General features: G+C 38.4%; 4 protein-coding genes across 12 annotated transcripts in view; 1 reads left to right on the top strand and 3 right to left on the bottom strand.

The window, feature by feature from the left end:
* dync2li1 (dynein, cytoplasmic 2, light intermediate chain 1) overlaps nucleotides 1–6,177 on the bottom strand; it is a 13,562-nt gene extending 7,385 nt beyond the window's left edge. The window contains exons 1-12 of the mRNA XM_015378206.1: nucleotides 6,105–6,177; nucleotides 5,876–5,999; nucleotides 5,735–5,769; nucleotides 5,406–5,475; nucleotides 4,461–4,549; nucleotides 4,152–4,350; nucleotides 3,983–4,051; nucleotides 3,723–3,800; nucleotides 3,546–3,625; nucleotides 2,991–3,061; nucleotides 1,478–1,575; nucleotides 1,306–1,398 (exon numbers count right to left, since the gene is read on the bottom strand). Coding sequence (XP_015233692.1) covers nucleotides 1,306–1,398; nucleotides 1,478–1,575; nucleotides 2,991–3,061; nucleotides 3,546–3,625; nucleotides 3,723–3,800; nucleotides 3,983–4,051; nucleotides 4,152–4,350; nucleotides 4,461–4,549; nucleotides 5,406–5,475; nucleotides 5,735–5,769; nucleotides 5,876–5,999; nucleotides 6,105–6,118 — 1,020 coding nt within the window. The 5' untranslated portion in view covers nucleotides 6,119–6,177. The remainder of the gene's footprint in view (nucleotides 1–1,305; nucleotides 1,399–1,477; nucleotides 1,576–2,990; nucleotides 3,062–3,545; nucleotides 3,626–3,722; nucleotides 3,801–3,982; nucleotides 4,052–4,151; nucleotides 4,351–4,460; nucleotides 4,550–5,405; nucleotides 5,476–5,734; nucleotides 5,770–5,875; nucleotides 6,000–6,104) is intronic.
* Nucleotides 6,178–6,858: 681 nt separating this feature from the next.
* On the bottom strand, nucleotides 6,859–9,308 carry lyrm7 (LYR motif containing 7). The gene is made up of 5 exons (XM_015378205.1): nucleotides 9,255–9,308; nucleotides 9,017–9,089; nucleotides 8,866–8,936; nucleotides 7,332–7,413; nucleotides 6,859–7,206 (listed from the first exon to the last, which is right to left on the bottom strand). Exons 1-5 carry the CDS (start codon nucleotides 9,270–9,272, stop codon nucleotides 7,136–7,138), a joined length of 315 nt encoding a protein of 104 aa, XP_015233691.1. The 5' UTR covers nucleotides 9,273–9,308; the 3' UTR covers nucleotides 6,859–7,135.
* Nucleotides 9,309–9,786: 478 nt separating this feature from the next.
* hint1 (histidine triad nucleotide binding protein 1) lies at nucleotides 9,787–11,361 on the top strand. Its single transcript, XM_015378204.1, has 3 exons — nucleotides 9,787–9,948; nucleotides 10,512–10,616; nucleotides 11,073–11,361. Exons 1-3 carry the CDS (start codon nucleotides 9,838–9,840, stop codon nucleotides 11,235–11,237), a joined length of 381 nt encoding a protein of 126 aa, XP_015233690.1. The 5' UTR covers nucleotides 9,787–9,837; the 3' UTR covers nucleotides 11,238–11,361.
* Nucleotides 11,362–13,340: 1,979 nt separating this feature from the next.
* The window catches only part of cep170 (centrosomal protein 170kDa), a 53,135-nt gene continuing 46,394 nt past the window's right edge, over nucleotides 13,341–20,081 (bottom strand). For 2 of the 9 annotated variants that reach the window (XM_015378186.1, XM_015378188.1), the window contains exons 16-22: nucleotides 19,112–19,388; nucleotides 18,757–18,988; nucleotides 16,571–16,738; nucleotides 16,406–16,494; nucleotides 16,032–16,125; nucleotides 15,884–15,935; nucleotides 13,341–15,787 (exon numbers count right to left, since the gene is read on the bottom strand). In XM_015378186.1, coding sequence (XP_015233672.1) covers nucleotides 15,483–15,787; nucleotides 15,884–15,935; nucleotides 16,032–16,125; nucleotides 16,406–16,494; nucleotides 16,571–16,738; nucleotides 18,757–18,988; nucleotides 19,112–19,388 — 1,217 coding nt within the window. In that variant the 3' untranslated portion in view covers nucleotides 13,341–15,482. The remainder of the gene's footprint in view (nucleotides 15,788–15,883; nucleotides 15,936–16,031; nucleotides 16,126–16,405; nucleotides 16,495–16,570; nucleotides 16,739–18,756; nucleotides 18,989–19,111; nucleotides 19,389–20,081) is intronic. The other 7 variants (XM_015378192.1, XM_015378194.1, XM_015378193.1 and 4 more) reach the window with 5 other exon arrangements.

Genomic DNA, 20,081 nt, shown 5'->3' with positions numbered 1-20,081 from the left:
ATGTTTTGGGTGTACTATTCCTTTAAGAAACAAAATATTGTCTAAAAATAAAATCGGGAGAGGGGGCGCGAACGCAGCCGTCACCAATTATAGCAGAGAAACGAAGGAGGCCAATACTGGTGTTGGTATACAGTAACCAACTTCGGTATTTAAGTTGGGAGTAGGAGGGAAGAACACTGCCATCACCAAATAGAGAGCAGAGCAACGAAAAAGGCTGCAAAAAGAGAGGTTAATATTGGGAGAGGGAGAGAAAGCTGCTTCCGTCAACAATTATAACAGCGCAGACCAATGAAAGGAGCTGCAAAACATAGCTTGATATCAGGGGAGGGGGCGAAAAGTTTATTTTTCTACAATGCATAGATTTCCTTGTGTGCCGAGAATTCACGAAAAGTGCGCAATTGGACGAATGCCGAGCTTTGAGGGATCATTGGCGCTCAAACTGTTTGTCAATAGATGTGGTTTATAACCAGGTCAGCCATTGTCTGGGGGTCCCAGGCAAACTTGGGGCCCTAGGCAATCGCTTGGTTTGCTTGCCTTGTGGTGACGGACCTGACTAGAGCTGATCTATAGACTTTAAACACATAGAACTTGTTCTGAACCTGTACAGCTATCAAATATTTATCTATCATACCTCCCTGTACTAAATGCCTAACAATGTGTTACACCCCATATGATGACGACTGAAATTTACTTTATCAAAGTGTCAAATTCTTTTTTCTTTCAAACTAAAGATTTTATATTTCCTGTTTTGGTATTTTCTACTGGTAAGCTGTCACTAGATGATTATTTTCTATAGCAAATGTATCATGAAAATTTTCAAGCTTAAATCTTTTGTACTGATTAACCTCCGGCTGTAGTCCTCTAAAAATGTATTACTCAGAAGTTGGATCTTTTGGACTAGATAAGTTTTAGTACCCAATATTAACTCCAGATATTTAGCAAGTTTTATTTACATTAAAAGCTATAAAAACATCCAGTTATCTAAACTTTCATCCCATAGAGATAGAGCTAGTTTCTTAATCTTCATCTTTGTAATGCTTTCATGATGTCATACCTTTATTCTATTCTTTATAACCATTATTATTATTTATTATCTATTGATGCTCGTTTTCCATGACATGATGGTGGACAAAGTTCAAACAACAAAGCAAAATGAGCAGAAATATCTGATGACCAAAGACTGACCCCCAACATCACCAACTCGTGACTTCATACCAGATACAGTGTACCTAAAGTCCATATCAAAGGTATTTTACTGCAGTTATGAAGCTAATTTTTAATGAGGAAACGGTGAAAGTGTGTTACCTGGTCTTTCTGGGCTCTCATTGCATCAATCTGAGGCTCACTGTACTGTGGGTCTTTGGCTGGATCCTTTAGTGCTCTCTGCTCACTGTAGCTCTGTGAAAACAGTAACTCCACTGTATTCAGAGCATTTGGGTTCTTTAACATTACCTGAAATATAAAGCTGAGCAGCTACCTTGCTGGGAAAGACTCGCTCATACACCTTCTTCCACAGATCCATTGGGTTTTTCGCATTTAGAGATGCAATGTCCACGTGAGTCATAGGAGGCGCCCCTGCATACCAGGGAACAGTTTTTTCAGACAAATTATCTCATTATCCTGCTTATGAAAACAAAAGATACAGCTGTTTGCTAAAATACAGGTAACTATGCTCACTAAAAAAACAGGCTGAAGGTTTAAAGCTCTTAATTCTGTTAAGTAAGATGATTTCTTGTGTACAGCGAATGAAAAAAATACTTCTCACTAATGAGAAAACATTTTTAATAAAAAATTGCAGGCTTAATATAAGCATACCTAAAACCTGCTTCAATGTTACTATTTTCTAATATGCTTTATGCACTAGTGGTCTTCAGTGTTGATTATTTCTGTACAGGAGACAAAGGTCAAAGGGCCGACACTCCAAACGGTGAGAGCTGCATCGAGGAACCAGGCCTCTGACACATGGGTCTCATGGTTAACCCCCTGCACCACTGCCACTCAAACTGTTACTTTTAGTCTGAAAAACATGCCTGATTGAAAGTGAAGAGTTAGATTTTGAGGGAATACCTGAAACAATATTTCATAAACTGTCAGCATGTTGTTGCCTTGAATTCTAAAATCAGTGTTTTCTATTGAAGTTTTATGTGATTAACCAACTTTCCTTCCTCTAAATGTTCGCTATCAATGAGAGGAAGGAACAGCATATAAACTCCTATGACTTCTAACTTTACACATCTAGAGACTGAAGTATTCCCCCATTGTTTTCTTTGCAAAATTAGCCTCTATGAATGACAACATTTAGGTCCTAGCACAGATTTTCTTTAGATTTATGGCTGGACTTTCTCTGTGCCTTTCTGACACATAAATCTGTGCTGATCTAATCCATTCCAGTGTAACGGTCTTTGTACCTTTATGGTTTTAAATGTAACTGAAAAGTGAACCTCTTCCACTGAATTTAGCTCCATCTACCCTACTCCCCCATTAGCTCTGACCATGTGGCCTGAACCTGCTGAAGGTGAGCATCCACAAAGCATTCTGCTGCAGGGTTGCATATTCTGGTTTATGTTATTTTCCCTCAAGTTTTGCTCTTTAAACTTAACACTATGATTAGTTCAGCTCTTCCAATAGCTGTTAGTTTGAGTACCACTGGTTTAGGAGCACAGCCACATATTTAATAGGTATAACGTTGTGACATAATTTTTCTCTACATTTAACGGTTCAAAATACTCTTATAATCTAAACTTGCTTTCAATTTCTTTATCCATGAAACTTTGAACAAAGCATCATTTTTCTTTTATCTTACAATTGACAAACAATCATATCATCATTACATTTGGTTGTTATGTGACAAATATGATTAATTTCAAAGTCTTTAATGCATTTGCAGATGTCTCATCTTGTGTTTTAACCACAGCTTTTCATTTCACTGCAGTTCCTGGTTTCTTTTAAATGTGTGGCGTCAAATGGCCAGTAGGTGGCACTGTGCTCACCTATTTCGCTGAAGGAATCGGAGCCTGCTGAGATGATGAGAGGTTTACCAGAGTCAAAGGACACGGATTTCCTGTTTTGAAATGAAAGCAGGAAACAGCAGAGGACAGAGCATTAGAGAATCCAATATTCGACACTATTAGAGAGGAAACTGAATAGAAAAATCAGAAATGCTACACTGCAAATATTTGGTTCCTATTGGTGAGATAGATTTAAAAGTGTGAGATAATTGATTTTGTTTTCTCAATTTCTTATTTTAACTGTCCCACTTTACACTATAACTATATAGATGGATAAATGAACCCCTTTTTAAGTATGTTGTGTTTCTCAGATTCAGTGTTTTTATCATTTTATGTTTTACAATATTTTCTCCCTTGCAGTGTACATTCAAGGTTGATCATTTCAGAACGTGTGAATTTACATTGAGCAGAAGCCATGAAAGCCATTTATCTAAAAGATTTACATGTCCAGAAGAAATCTGGAAATAGAAACTGACCTTTTTATATCCAACTATTTCACACTCAAACCTTTGCATTAGCCTGTGATTAGCTCCTCACCCTACGTCCAGACCAAAGGCCAGATGGGCGAAGAAGCGCTTGGTTTTCGACATGAGGCTCTCTGATTTAATGCTGGTGAACTAACGGACAAATCAGGCAGAAAAACAGAGAGAAAAACATTTTAATGATAACTCAAAGTAATGCCAAAGCATAGAGAGCATGCTAAAATTCACTTACGATCAAAGATGCTGCATAATAGTGGGCCAGAAAACGAAGGGTTTTACTAATAACTTTCCTCCTGTCAGAGTCAAAATCCTATAAAAAAAAAAAGAAAAAAAAAAAAAAAAAAAAAAAAAAAAACTTTAATTTGACATGAATCAGACTAGATCCCACATACTGTAATTCATCAAGGTGTAAAACTGACTAATATTCTCGCTACATGCACACAGCTTCCTTTAACTGAATTCAGTATTCACAGTTTAAACTTTGCGATTTACCTGAAATAGATCATATTTACTGCCTATGATGAGCAGGGGAACAGGAAAAGGACTGATCAATTCTCTGTCCTGTTGAAAGAGCAAGTTAAAGGTTTGGGGTAATAATATAATAATGCCTGCAAGAAAAACACAGACATAAAAGGGAAACCCAGATAATCTCCATTCATACTGGGTAATCTTTAGGTAAGACCCGAGCTGCTAAGGGAGCAGCTTTCTGCTGCTTGGCTCCAGCTTCGTACTTCTGTGCTTTCTGTGCCTGAGAAAAGACTTTTTCGATCTGACTTTGTGCTGAATGCAGAAGTTTCTCCATGGTTTCCCACAAATCGTTCGGCATAGAAAGGTCCAGAACGAGCACAACAGAGAGAGACCTGAGGAAAGAGATATATCATACTACTCTTTTAGTTGGTACATTAAGGAACAGGCTGCCTCTCTGGTTTAAAGCATGTATCTGTTAAGCACACAGCAATAGGTGGCCCACCGTATGCTGAGTGGCGTGATGGGAATCTGGATGAGGTCTGAGAGTGAGGTTCCTCCTCCCAGCTCCCACGTGTGGGTTACATCTTTGAGCTGAAAGAAGAAATCATGAGACAATAGCCAGCGATCTATAAAGGCTCATGAGGACTTTACATCATAATTCCCAGCGAGGAAAAACATTTTTTAAGAAAAACAGGTTAAAAAAAACACATTTTTTATATTTTCAAGACACTGGTCACATAGACTTGTGTGTTTAATACATTATATATATATAAATATATATATGTTTCCAGCCCCCTTAAACTTCTTGACTTTTTGCCACATTTCAGGCTTCAAAAATAAAGATCTAAAATTGTCATTTTTTTGGTGAAGACGTTAAAGGGGGCTGAATACTTTCGCAAGGCACTATACAGTGTATGTGTGTGTGTAATCAACACATATCAGGGATCGATTAGATGTCAAAATAATCACCTTTTTAAGAACCTTTGTTGGTTGTTCTGATATTCTCACAAATATCTCTTTATCAGAACTTCAAATTCAAACGAAAGAAGACTTTTGCTGTTAAATAGTCTATTTTGTCTACAGTTAATAAGAAAACATGACAACATTTCGCAGACTCTCAGCTTAGAAGGTCCACCTAATACACAGACTGAAAAAAATGCCTGCAGAAACCATTCAAAGCTGTAATTTGAGCCTCAACTAAATCTACTTCAATTCTGACAGTTTTAGCCTCCTTGTTAATACTCTAATCACTCTCTTATCAATTTCAAGCAGCTGATAAGAGCTCAGAAATAAAGAAAGCCTGGATAATTGCTGTCCACAGGCAATTACACTGCTTTGCAAAATGGATATTTATCGATGAAATATTTAACAACATATCTACGTCTTTAGTTTGTTAGAAATCTCGTAGAGGAGTCTGAGAGTATAAAATAGCATGGTGTGCACTTACTGTGCTGTGTGCACTGCTCCTTCTGCCAAAAGTATACTCCAGTGCTAGGGTTGGCTTCGGGGTTTCATCCCTTGAGCAGAAAAAGAAAATATACATTTGATTGAACTTGAGAGTTTATGGGAAAAAAAGCTGCAGTTAAAAAAAAAAAAAAAAAAAAAATCAGCAAATGTGTTCCCCTCTAATTTGTGTGACTATTTTACATTAACTCCAAATTAAATACATATTATTTGACACGATGTGGCAAACTACAGGAAATAATAAAAATACCTTGTATATAATCATTTATTTTTGTTGGATTATTCTGACACAGTGTCAAATAAACTACTCACCTCTCTAGACATCTTAAGAGAATGGACGTTTTACCCTGAAAAGTCAATTTATATGCAGTAAGTTTGAATCCTTTCAAGGTTTAAAGTTTGTCTTTCAACAATTCAAACCAATAAAATGGTTCTTCATGAGACTGTACGGACCCCTGCCTTGCTCCCCATTAGAAACACCGTCCGTTCGCAGACCGCCTCTCTTCCGTGCCCCTCTTCAGCATCGTTCTCCCGGTTCTGGACCTCCGCCGCTGCTAACTCCCATAACGTGTCTGTACTGTAAAGAACATAAGAGAACAAACTCAGGAAGCTCTACAGAAACACTTCGATGTTTATAGAAGAGCTACGTGATAGAAGACAAACTATTTTCGGGGATTCTTACCTTTTTTTAACCATTGAGATGAAGAGCTAGCTAACTGAGAAGCGTTGCCAGGATACCGTTCTTCTTCTTCTTTGGATTAATAGTAGAGCTGGGTACTTTCTGAACTCAAATGCCGCCACCTACCGTGCGGAGCGTGTGAAGCAGGATTCAAAATCAGAAAAGGTAATAAAAAAAAATCCTGCTTTACAAAATATAAAGATTGACTTACTTAAAAAAAAAAATAACTAGTTCCCAAATTATTTGTCACACAAAGCCATATTGAAATCATGTTCTAGATTTCCCTGTGTTGGATATAACAGCATATGAAATTTTGGTATTTTTAATTATGACAACCTCTAGGAAAATGAATACTATGCAATATTTTTCCAGCTAACCCTGACTTTTAAACTGTGCTTCAATTTAAAACTGCTATGCTTTTACTAAAAAAACAAGTATGAAAACTTACTTTATAATTTCATGAATTTGATTTGTGTCAGCAGTACCACAAAGTACCACAATAAGCCCAATATTTTACCTATTATATAATAAATACACTGTAAAAATTGTGGTAGATTTGTCACCATTACCCCCAAGAACTAATTTCTTATAGTTTGTTTCTGAAGGCAGAAAAAAATAAAAATAACACGGAATTCTTCTGAGTATTTTTCACTAGAAATCTAACATTTTTTTTTTTTTACACTTTAAAACATAATCACTAACAAACCAGATAAATATCTTTTTCTTGAGCAAAATGAAACAAGTAGCTTGTATAAACATCATATGCAATTTTCCAGTATCAGAAATTTAGTTTTGCACCAGTTTGCATTTATTACAAGCACCTTAAAGCATACCAGAACAAATCTGAAAACATTTAATGAAATACTGTACAGAAAATAATGGAATCAAGTTTATGGCACATTTCTTTTCAAGCCAAACTAGATTCGTCTAGGAGGTCATCACAACATTAAACAGTTTCGTCGTATCCATTTAACCGTAGGTGGAAGTGATGGATAAATGTCTCTTTGCTGATGCACAAAAATAAATAAATAGGATCATGATTTTTTCCTGGGTTCATCACAATACGGCACATTTTCCAGGAGGAGACCGTCTCTGGGTCGAAGCACTGTGAGACATAAGGAAGGGAAGGGAAAAATACAGGGTGAATGAAGAGTTGTATAGCATAGACATTTCAAACATAGGTACTTATGTAGGAAACCACAATGTGTGAGGAGAAGAAGCATTTCATACAGAGCTTGTTTTCTTCAACATGCTCCACTTGCAGCACTGTCTCACGAAGAACAGCTTCCACATCTGAGCCCATTTTAATCATCTAAAAAAAAAAACAAGAAAAAAAACAAGGGTTAAACCAAACAAGTTTGATTTTACAGAGAACCAGAGGAAACACAAGGTGAGAATGTTAAATTATGATAACATGTGAAAAACTATAACCCCCAACACCTAATAAAAGAGTGGGCCAGCCTGGGCATCAGCAAGAGCCATCAAGAACTTAAAATAAGCTGAAATTAGTCTTGTATTGTTGACAAATCATTTAATCGGATCACTTTAGAGTTTCCAAGAATGAACAACCTTACTAGGGCTGCAACTAACGATTATTTTACAAATTGATTACTCTGTTGATAATTTTTTGATTAATCGATTAATAAACGGAAAGCCAAAGGTTTCTTAAAGAAGACTTTTTACTAAATTAAACCAGGAGAAACTGAAAGTTTTCCAATTGAGGAGTTCTGCATAAAGCCTAATGACAGTTGAAAGAGTTTTTTTTTTTTAAATCTTAAATGCAAAATATTTTTATATTTTTTTTGATAATTTTGGTAGAATTACTGCTCTTAGTGGGTTGCTCTGTCAGCTAAATGCATGCTTAAGAATGTCTATAATTCAAGTAACGATCAATCGATTACTAAATCGGTTGACAATTGTTTCAATAATCTATTAATCCGATTATTTGTTTCAGCCCTAAGCCTAACTTTGACTAATCAGAGGTGGAAGTGACCTTAAGGCAACCAACTTGATACCTGGCCTTTTTCATTCAGGATTACCTGCTAAAAACAGAATATATGGTTCCAAGAATTACAGCAATTCGCCCAGCTTCTCAGGCAGCAAAACAGCCCCTTAGCATCACTTTTTTTTTTCTGAAATGCCAAGTTAGTTGTGTGCCAGTTGTGAGAAAAGGAAAAGTTCCACTTGTCAGTTTACAGAATATTTTCCCAAAGCCTTGGAAATCTTGTTTTTGAGAAATCTCAAAGGGGCCTTTGTTTTCTTTTTGATCAGCAAAGCTGCTAACATTGGAACTCTCTTTTATCACCATGAACACTGAGTTTAATTAACACAGGTAAGGCCTGTGGAGCGAGGCATGGCATCTTGTTTTTTGAAATCTTTTGGGCTACTTCATGCTGTCAGACAGGTTACATTCAGGTTTGCCAGTAATAAACCTTAGGAGTGGGCAGTAAAATCATCCAGCTAACCAAAAACCATTGGTAAATTCAGCTCAATCCTGATTTAACAGGGAAACAATAATGTTTTTAAACAGAGCAATGTCTCAACAGCTGTTTTCCCTAATTGACAAAATGAACATCTAATGCTATGTGCAGCTAGTCGGATTAACTGGAGAAAAACTAAATTCAGCCATTTGCTCTAAAAGGACAACATCTATACAGACCATTTTAACAGTAACAACCGATATGGCATTCTGTCTTTGTAGCAGTGGGAACCGATTTTACATTCCTGTTGCAAGTAAAGTCATTAGATCATTTTTGCTCTGGACCTTCTCAATGTTTTCTTCTGATGTTTCATTTTTGTTCTTCTTGAACTCCTCGTTGATCTTAAACCGCGCAGCTGTGAGGGAGAAGACAAGAAGAAACCACATTAGTATAAAAGCACAGTATTTGTTATTTCTCCTGCCGAGGCGTACTCACCTGTCAGAGCTCTTGTATCATCTTTGAAAACATCAACCCTCGTCCTGTGCAGCTTTTTAAACACGCTCAGGACCTGCGTTTAGAAGCACAAATCGCTACACATTTAACAACTGTGAATGTAAACAAATATTACTGAAGCTTTGGGGCGGCTTCATATTTTTGAAAAGGATATATTTTTTTCATAATTACGCTAACAGGGTTAAAAAAAAAAACACATAAATATTGCTAAACAAATCACCTTCAAACGAGTTCCCATTGTGAGTTCTTCTTCTGTTATAGTATGGTGGATCGCAAGCAACTTTAACGTGCATACCGCCACCTACTGTGCATGAGAGTGTAGCAACATTACTTTACATCCAATTTTATTTTTTAATTATGTATGCTGTAGATAAATAGATAATACTTTCCTTAATCTGTGAATATCCTTTATATTTCCTTCATTTCCCAATATTCATCAATTCTTTGCCTGTCCTTCCTTCTTCTTTTTTTTATAGCGGATGCCAAGCATCTTGTTTATGAGCATTACCGCCATCTACTGGAATGGAGTGGGGATAGGAAATGCTATGTATAAAAACAATCCCCACCCCCCTTCCCCCCAAAAATAAATAAATAAACAAATAAATAAGCTAATTAAAAAAAATAAAAATATATAAAAAAGTTACCCCATGGTGAGTTTTTCTACCTACTTCCTATGATTGCAGTAGGTTAGCCAATCAGCGAACGATTTGAGGCTACGTCATTTTCTAGCCAATCAGCGTTCGACGTGCTCTAACCGAACTAAAAGTGGAAAGTGCTCCACCCCTCGTTTCATCTACGTTAACATGGCTGATGAAACGGCGAAAGCGCAGGTTGCCCAGCCGGGTGGAGACACGATATTTGGAAAAATCGTGCGTAAAGAAATCCCCGCCAACCTGATCCATGAGGACGATCAGGTATGCGGCTATAGCGATCCGTCCTGGGGGATTTTAATTGCAGCTCAGGCCCTCTGTGGTTCACTTTCGCTGCAGGATTGATCGCTTGCATGGTTCTGAGCTAGCTTTCAAGAAAACAGGCTAAGACAAAGTGTGTTGGTTGAATTTACAAGCCTAAAAAGTGTGCGAAATGTGAATATTTGAGAGCCAAATAGAAAAGCAAGTTATTAATTTAAATTGGTTTCAAACGGGGAGGTATGTGCGCCTTTGTACCTATGCCTCTTGCTGCAACTTGGTCACGTTCCAATTGGCTTTACTTGCCAATTCAGAGCTTTACTTGCAGCCTAAAAATCAAGCATGCAATAATTGATTACAAAACATGCAGAACACAACGATGCAGAAATGTCCCTGCATGCAATGCTATTTTTAGATATGCATCATCTTGAAATAATGTTGGATAAAAAAAAAAACATGCAGTTTCACTTTTGTTTTGTTTTGCTGTATTTTAAATTCTGATCACATTTACAGCCTTAAAACAGAAGCTTTTCCAAACTGTCTTTATTCCTCTCTCCTGTGAATTTTAGTGTGTTGCCTTCCCTGATATTTCTCCACAAGCTCCTACTCACATCCTGGTAGTCCCAAAGAAACCAATTGTCCAGCTTTCTCAAGCCGAGGAAAGTGATGCAGCAGTAAGTAGGATTCTAAATAATTCTCTGGATTAAAATTGAATTTAGGTGCATTTATACCGCTGACCACTAGATGGAGCCATTTACTAATGTATTTAAACTGGATTACTACGACTGACAAGAAACGCCATGATTTAATAGTTTAACTTTATTAATTTAATAGCTAACTTTTATTATTTTAATTTATAATTGGGGGAATCAATTTGTTAATAACTTGAAGAGTTAATAAAAAATAATTTTGTACTGAAACATTTTTAATATTTCAGTGTGTTGTCATTCCTATTGAGTTGCAGTGCATTTTAAGTATATTTCTCAGCCTTAAGAAACAGACTTGTATGCTCTTTAATTAGTATTTATTATTCTGTTGTATATTACTATGTTTATTTGGGAATCTAATTGTTGCATTGTGATATTGGTATTTTAAATTTAGTATTTCAAATGAAGCCTTTGCTTTTGCAGTTGTTAGGCCACATGCTGATAGTTGCAAAGAAGCTCGCTCAGGAGGCAGGCCTGTCAAAAGGCTACAGGATCATCATCAACGACGGTCCTGATGGAGGCCAGTCTGTCTACCACATCCACATCCACGTGCTGGGTGGGCGCACACTGGGATGGCCCCCCGGCTAACCTTCATCACTCTGTGTCGATGGCCTTGTCGTGTCAATGTCTCCTGTCTGACATCATTCCTGTTGAATGGAACAGTGACACAAATGTGGAAACTCTGTGGTGTTAATAAAATAAGTACTCTCAAGGCTCTTGTCGGGTTTTTTTTTTACAGAGGGCTTTTAAGGTCGTTTTGTCCAACGTTTGGATTTTAGATCACTGTCATAAAACTTGTACGTATATATATGTGTGTATGTATATATTAAGCAACAAAAAACAGTCAAATTCTAAAGAGAGAAATTTATTCTAATATCTTAACACCTCAGAACACTTGGTTTAATCTTTCATCAAATCAGAGTTACACATCTGCAAACCTGCCTAGACCTGGTTATCCATCTGATCCCACAGGACTGTCAACTGTGTTAGACTTATCTAATGAAAGGACGGCAGGCTCTGAGCGCAGGATTTGATTTCTTTAACCTAAATGCAAAATGCTATGTTTGGGGGGGAAAAGACAAAAATCCAACCCCCTGAGAAAGCTTCACATTGTGAAACAGGGTGTTGAGTGCATCATGCCGTGGGCATGTTTTATTTTAGCATAGGCTAATGGACCGGTAAGTTTTGATGGGAAGATGGATAGTTTTTTTAAACCTTTCTGCAGAATTTCCTATACATTTAGCCAGAGCTACAGGACAGTGGAGTAAAGCCAATGTCCTGGCTCAATGAGTTCTTGCTTCATTTTTTCCCATGTTTTTAATTTAAACACTTTCAAAAAAGGTTGATTTCCTTCTTCTTCAGAACCATTTCACAAATGTTGTGCTATATTTCAAAATGTTTCTGGCTTGGGACAAAATGAGAAGTTTCGTTTGTGTAAAACTTTTTTCCACTGTGAAAATTTTGTTTTGGTTGCAGAGTCTTCACAAGATGTCATGTGCTTGCCAAGATCTCTCCTTGAAATCAGTGAGCTAAGCGGAGGGAACGATTTCTGCTTTTGGGATAGTTGCTGATGAAAAGATTCAAACTGTCGGGTATTCAAATGTAAAGAGGCCTCAGGCCTCACAAAAGATTTGTGGACTCATTTGCATTTTGAGTCGACATGATTAATCGCCTGAAGCATAGAACAGGGTTTAGTAGAAACAGAGCTGCCCACCGCAAAGTTCTCACACCCCTACACTTTAGAAACATTTATCACCGTAGGAACTTACATCAACGTGTGCACACAATAAAACCATGCCGAAGGTTGACCATTTCCTCAATCACTCTGGCTTTTATTTCTTAAAAGTTACCATTCATAGGTCACGCATCACCAAAAGGTGTGACAGCCTGTATGAACTTTACTAAAAGTAAAGATAGATCATCAGATCAGAAACAAAAACAGATCTTATTACCTGAGAGATGAATACCCTGTTTTTTACCCACAGAATTCCATATTTAAAGCATGGTGGTGGCAGATTCATGCTTTGGGAATCACAGTTGCCAACTGTAGAGCTACTGGGGGGAAAAAAATGTAACAGTGCATTTAGAGGATTCTGAAACTTGGAATAAGGCAAGGATTCACCTTCCATCCTTTAAAAAAAAAAGCCAGAATTGCAAATGTGTGGCTTCCTGTTATCATCTTTAGGATGCTCAGCCAGAACCCAGTCCTCAGTCCAAAAAACATTTCAGAAATGTCAGTATACTAAAGATGTACATCCAAACCTACTGAGCTTTAGACATTCGGTAAAGAAGAATGGGACAAAAAAGAATCTAAGAAATAGAGACATATAGTTTGGAGAGGTAAATCCAAGAGGACCTGAGACTTTTATCAAAGGGAATATATATAACCATTTATTGTACACCTACAGAACACATAATGAGCCTTTAACTATATATATAAGATTTTTTAAAGATTAATTTTATTTGATTTTATGGTGCATTATGTATAGAAAATAAAACTGAACATATAGAGTAAATAGGGCTAAGTAATAAAACCAGTCAAAAAGTGAAGTTATATCTTTTAAAGCGGGATCCTACAACGAAATGATTGGAAAACTTGGAAGGCTATCTGTGAGATTTGATTATATAGTAAAGAAAATCTAACCTTGAGCCTGTTAAAATATGAATCAAACATCACCAGAGGGACAAGTGAATAGCTCTTTTTTTTATTAACAGTAAGAATGCAGATAGTTGAACGAATATAAAATGCTTAAAACATCCACATAATATTAAAACAAAATAAATAAAAGTATTTTTCCTTTACAAAGTAAGAAAAACAAAATACAAAGAACACTGATTCAACGACACGTGTAGCATTTACAAAATATACCTACATGTACCTAGCATTCACAGTCCCCTAAGGTTTTCAATGGGCATCAGGAGAAGGAAGAAGTGGCAACAAAACAGGTTCAGACAAGCAAGGCAGTCACTTCTGATACCAGACAGACTGATATCCTCAGTTTAATGCTTTATGAGATGTGCAAAATAAATCCTTTAAAGAACTGCACCTTTTTCTTATTAATCAATGCCCCTCCGTCCTTTCAAACGGGCACTTTCAGGCATTTAAAATCAGCATACAGTACAGTACAGAGTACATGTATTCTGGTACCTAAAATCACTATTGTTTTAGGTTTCTAAGCACTAATACACTGCTTTAATCTTTTACCTAGTCTACATACAGACTACAAGCTGAGGAGATGTTAGAATGCTGAGTCTCTGTAAAGTAACTAAAAAAGCGGCGGAGTTGTTGAAAATAAAAGGAAAACAAGCCGTTTGAAACAGTCCAGGTAAGTTGGAGTGACCCTTCATAGGTGACGCTGAACGAAGCCTCAGGGTTTGCAAGCGAATTCATAAAAGACGGCAGCTATTTTTAAAAATGAAAAGGGATATTTGTGATTTATGTTATCTTAGAGACTCCTTATTAAAGATTTATGGATTACAGTGGCAAAAAAAAAAACTATGGGTTTAAACAGCGACTCAGTGAAATAGAAGTTCCATGATACCACAGGAGAAAATTAGAAAATATAGCTGATTGGGGGAAAAAATAGACACAGCACCTTCTACATCAATTAGCACCCTTAAAAAGCCTTATAAAAATGAATCTTTTACACTAATATAATCTCACACAGAACATTTTCTCTTCAGTTGACCCGTAATCCTGTTCGTAAATAAATAAAAAGGCCCTGTATAAAGAAAATAGAAAGGAACATACCCCTCATGTATGCTCTGGTTTAACAATAACTGATTGTTTTGCTACAAAAATAAGGTTTGTTTGTGTCAGACGAGGTTTAATTAATTAAAACGGGCAAACTGACATCACATTTTTATCTCAACTGATAGGGGAACCAGTTATTTAGCACCAGTGATTAAAAAAAAAAAATCAGTTATTTACAAACAGCAGGTTTTATCGCTGCTTCATAATTGTTTGATTTAAAAAAAATGTTCTGTGTGAGTTGCTGCAATCAAACTCTTTTCTTCCTCTTTTCATGGCGGCTTATAAATAAGGATGCAGATTCACCTATACTAGGAAAGAATATGGCTGTTCACATCCAGCAAAGCAAAACATAAATTTTTTTTACTTTCTAAAAATATATTGGTTTAAAAAAATGGCACAACAGTGTGAAAATGGCTACACTTTGGTGAGCAATGAGCCAAGCTGCTCTGCTGGCTGAAGCCGCCATGTTGATATGAGTTTAAGCTACGGAAGAAAGAGGACAAAAAGGGGGAGAGGAGTTAAACAGGCAAGTCAGCAGCTATAAGTCGATTAAGATCATTTTCTTTGAGTTAAAATGGGTCTTTATTTCCGGCATAATCTCAATACTTCTATATTCCAACCCTTGTTTGCAACTAAAACGATTATTTTTTTTTTTTGCAATGCATTCAATTTGTCTGAAAAATTAAGTCATAAAAAATGTGTGGCGTCTGAGGTGGAAAAGGTGTAATGCTGCTATGGAGGAGGTGTTTTAAGGCATGTCGTTAGTGTAGGAAGGGTCCAAACACATGAGGAAGGAATGAGGGGGGAAGGAGGCCGTCCGCTGGTAGCGTCCATCCGTCCATCCATTAGGATGACAGGTGGGTTACTGGGCCAAGCAGCTGGAGGCGGAGATGGTTTTTGTCAGGCTATTTGATTAATCATGGGTCAGGTTCTGTATGAGGGTGTTTAGATGATCAATCAGTCAACAAGTAGCCAGGAAAATGGTGACCGATGGATAAAGAGAAGACTGTGTCTCTGTCAGCCAGCTACGCACTACTACATGCCCGGGTCTTATTGATTCCCTATCTAAACCGCTCTATTCATTTCTGTGCAATGGCCTCTTCTCCACTCGGCCGCCTGCGACTGAATGGCAGCCCTCCAACGCTTGTTAGACCCAGACCTACGATGCTCTCTCTCGTGCTGCCCTCCATGCTGGTGGAGGACTGAACCCTGGTGGAGGCTGCTGAAGCTCCAGGCCCCGGAAGGATCTCTGGCAGCGAGTCTTTGGCTGGGCTGCTGGTGGAGGGAGGCGTGGTTTTGGAGGTTTGGGACTTGGTCGGGCTGCTCAGGCTGAGGCTGGCCAAGGCGTCTAAAGTCCCGTCTGGGTCTACCATCACGTTAATCACTGAGACGTGGAAGGAGAGACCATAAGCATTTAATCAATCTAACTTCTGCATTTTATTTGTAAGCTTTTATCTTTGGAGGATCTGTTCTGCTTTACCTTGGATCTGCTTCTCAACTCGCTTTAGTTCAAGAAAAATCGAGGAGATTTCCTGCAGAGAATAAAATCATAATAAATGATAACTTCCACAGATTTTTGACTTACGCTCTTCTTAAATATCCCAGCTTAGACGGATAGCTCTCTGTACCTTATTGGAGGTTTTCAGAAGTGGAGCTTCACTCTCTGACTTCAGTTGACTCTCAATCTCATCCCAGTTCCTGTCCTTATCTTTGAACAAGATCCTGGGAGAGAAGAAAAACAATCACACATTTGTATTTACAACATCAGTGAGTTTTTTTTTTTTTTTTACATTTTTCAACAGTAGGGCCACATACAGAGGTTATAAACCATCGTAAGTCTAGAGTTTCTATAATCCTCTTTAGCCACTGGTATAGCTCGTCTCTACCAGCTTTAAGACTATATCGGCTAAAAGTTAGATTCAAATAAAAAAACGCAGCAGAATTTGTGGTTTCAACCTGATGAAAAATCAGTTTAAAAGGATCTGTAAATAATTATAAATACCTGATCTTTCCTGCTGTTCTGTCCACGGAGTGTCTGATCTTGGTCGACAGCTGAGACACGGAGTGGATAAGAAGGCTGTCCAACACCGCCTAAAAAAACACCATAATTAAAAAATTAAAGCATACCTTAAACTGAAACACCTCCTCCTGTCTATCTGCTCCTCACCTCCTCTCGGTTCCAGGTGCGCCTCCGTAAGGCCCGTGGTTCCCGGCTGTCCGGGGCTCTGGGTTGGTGCTCCACAGGCTTTCCATTGATCTCTGGTGGCTTATTGGACGAAATAACCGGAGGGATCTTTCTGAATTTGAGGCTTTCATCGAACACTCGATCCACCAACTGAGAAAGAGCAGCGAAAGATGTAGCGGACACAAAGGAGGACAACATATACCAAACATCTTGCAGTTATATCTAAATAAGTTGCATAAAGATGTTAGCAGTGGTGGCTGGCCAGTAGAGGGCGCTAGGACCCTGATTAAGACATAAAAAAATTATAATATCATTTTAAATTAAAATTGAAAATATTTCAAAATATATTATTATATTTTTTTATATGTGCCAGATAAATATTGAATCTTTAATGACTAGTTAAGCCTACTACCTTTTAGGGTGCAAGAATGTTTTCACATTGACTCTTGTTAAAAGTTGTACATGCGCAGTAGCTCCTCTGCAATACAAAGGTATAGGATAGCCTAGGGCGCTGCTAAGCAGCGACCTGAGGTGACAGGAAGTGTATTTGCTCACCACCTTCCACCACAGCGCAGAGGTTTTGCAGGTGATTGACAGGTCGACTTGCGGAAGTGGAGACGCATTGGAGAGAGAGAGAGAAATGTTGCAAGAAATGTCCTTTTCCAGGACCTGGTTTAGCAAGAAGGCTTGGCTAACTGCATGTAGCGAGGCTAATCCTGTATTCTGCTTTCCCTGCATCCTTTTTCTAACGTCAGGATCTAACCCAGCATGGATAAATATAGGAACCATTATTTAAAACACTTTTTAGAAAAGGCAAAGAGACATGAAGAATCTGGGATTCACATGGAAAATAATATAGTGTACTTTTAGTACTTATAGTTTTTATATTTAAAAAAAAATATATAAAGCTGACCAATAGATTCTCCATTATTAAATTGGTAATTACATTTTTAGGTTTGTGACGCCATATTAGGCCATGCAAAACACAGATTTGCCTTCACAAAGCCTCAGAAAGGCAAGATTTACCGTATATAAAAAAAAATAAACCTGTACATGAAATTAGGTTTTGTTTTTATAATGTTATTTGTTGTTGGCATTCATATAAATATGGAGTAATAACTTGGTATATGTTTGATTGGTTTTTGCTATACGTCTTTTTTTAACTTATAGCCCCCATGGAGAAAACCCCACCAGCCGCCACTGAATATTAGAATATGAGCAAAATGGTTATCTACTTTATCAAAAAGAAAGCTAGGCTTTTAACAATTTTAGAGTTCATAGAAGTTAAATTTAAAAGTAAATGTAGAGAAATAAAAGCACATCAGAACTATGAAGCAGCAGAAAAGCAGTCTTAAAGGAGTCATAGAATGCAAAACGGAGTTTACATTGTCATGGATGAATGATAGTTCAGTGGTTGAAATGGACGCACAGAGAAGTTCAAACCCCATCGAAACCTCATTTTTCTTCAAATCTCAGAATTCTAAACTTATACCATAAAACAGGCTAATTCAAATGAAGCACCGAGTTGACGTCAATTCGGTGATGTTGCCTTATTTGGTTCTGGCCTGTACTTTTGCAGCCCAGTGTCGGCTGCTGGGCTGCTGACCGGACCTCAGCAGAGAGCATGAGCCGCCCATCCTCAGCCGGAGGAGGGGGGCTGGCAGGCTGGTAACAGATATTCCAAGACTCCCGTAAGTTCCAGGACTGTAGTCGACCAAAATCCTGGACAGTTTTGAATTCCCCTGGACATTTCTTTTTGCATGAAAAGTAGGACATGTCCGGGAAAAAGAAGACGTCTGGTCACCCTACCATATCAACAATTTGATGTTTCAGTGAGTGAGTGCTTGTTGCTATGATGCGTCTTTGCTCAGCAGCTTCGCTCATTGTAAACCAACCAATCAGCGCACAGCTCATCATATTCATGAGCATACCATAAAAGGGAAGAAAACTAGTTTCATTCTAGGGCTTATAACCAGGCCTGCATTAGGGCTCATAGAACAACAAATATGCCTTGTTTAGCCCAACCAATGTTACACACCCTATTCAGAGACCTTAAGGACCAGCACCAAATACCCTATAGAATCATTCAATGACCCCTTTAAAGAAACGGGAAAATTGCGATAGAAGTACACACAATAAAGCAATAGAAGAAGAAGAAAACCAGGCACCTTTTTCATGCTCTCCTGTATGTCCGGCTGCGTGGGGCGTGCAGGGCCTACCTCTTCCCGGGTGTCGATGGCCGAGCCCGGGGTGGTGGCAGCTGTGCTGACGGTGGTGCTCGGGGCGGTGCCGGAGGAGCTGACTGAATCTATCTCCCCGGCAACATCGTGGATCTCACGGGCCAAGATGGCCAGGTCCTTAGCCAGGTCCTGGCTGATCCTGCGCACACATGGGAACAACCTGTTAATCAGACAGGGCTCTTTAGGACTCAGAATGATTCTACAGCACAACACGCATTCAGCTATTATATACTGCAGTGTCAACTAGTGAATCAGGCCTGCACAGATCAGCCAGCATCAGTACCTGGCTATTTCTTCGCTGTGAGCAGTCCAGTCCCTGATGTAACCATCTTGCTCTTTCATGCGGTGTTTGATGCCTACGCCGCCGGGACCCTGCCCCACTCCTGGTGGTCCTGCGCTTGAGGTGGAGCTGAGCTTTGAGCCGCGGTTTTGGACGAGATGATGGGGCCGGACGTGGGAGCGAACTCCATGCTTTGCAGAGTTCCGGCCGGAACCAAACTCCTCTTCAGAGGTGGATCCGTACTCCGGTGGCAGACGCCTCCACCGGCTGCTGCTGGACACTGCAACAGTAACACGAATAAAGCCCCAGGTCAACTCTGCTTCGATTGAACAAACTCAAGATGGATCTGCTTTGATAGCAGTTTCAGTCTGAATAAATGTAAGCTTTAAATAGTGTTCAGAGGTAATCAAACCCTCATCATGAGGGACCACACTTTGACTTCAACGAACAAGAATCTGGTGCAAAAATTGATTTTTTTTCCAGTGCAAGTCTGGTCAAAATGAAACTGAAATTTAAACACATCACTAATGTTTGACTAAAACCTAATTTAATTCCATTTAAAAACAACTTTTTGTGCAAATAAACAAGTTTGACATAATTCTGTCAGTCCTTAATAATGTTTAGGCTCACAGACCCAGTCCTGATATTTAGTCTTTATATGTTCCTTACAGTTCGGACTCTCCAGAAGCTAAATGCTGCAAACTTTTTCACTCATGTTTCATTAAGACCAGTGCTCTCTGACATTTGGTCCTATGATGAGTGTAGGTAAACCTCTGACCACCACTGTGTGCTACAAGCATGAACTCCTCTCCAGATGAAATTAGCCCGCTCTAAATCTGTGAAGGATTGATTTGGCAGGGCAGCATGTTCAGCAACAATAAAAGCATAAAAAAGCAGCAAAAAATATTTCAAAGCTCTTAAAGCTACAGTGTGTAATTTTCAGCGACATCTAACGTCCAGACTGCAGACCGCA

Source organism: Cyprinodon variegatus, unplaced genomic scaffold (genome assembly GCF_000732505.1).
Source record: "Cyprinodon variegatus isolate N-32 unplaced genomic scaffold, C_variegatus-1.0 Scaffold166, whole genome shotgun sequence".
In the NCBI taxonomy this organism is placed as follows: domain Eukaryota; kingdom Metazoa; phylum Chordata; class Actinopteri; order Cyprinodontiformes; family Cyprinodontidae; genus Cyprinodon; species Cyprinodon variegatus.
Note: the sequence above shows the minus strand (reverse complement) of the source record. Positions and strands in the feature narration are given on the sequence as shown.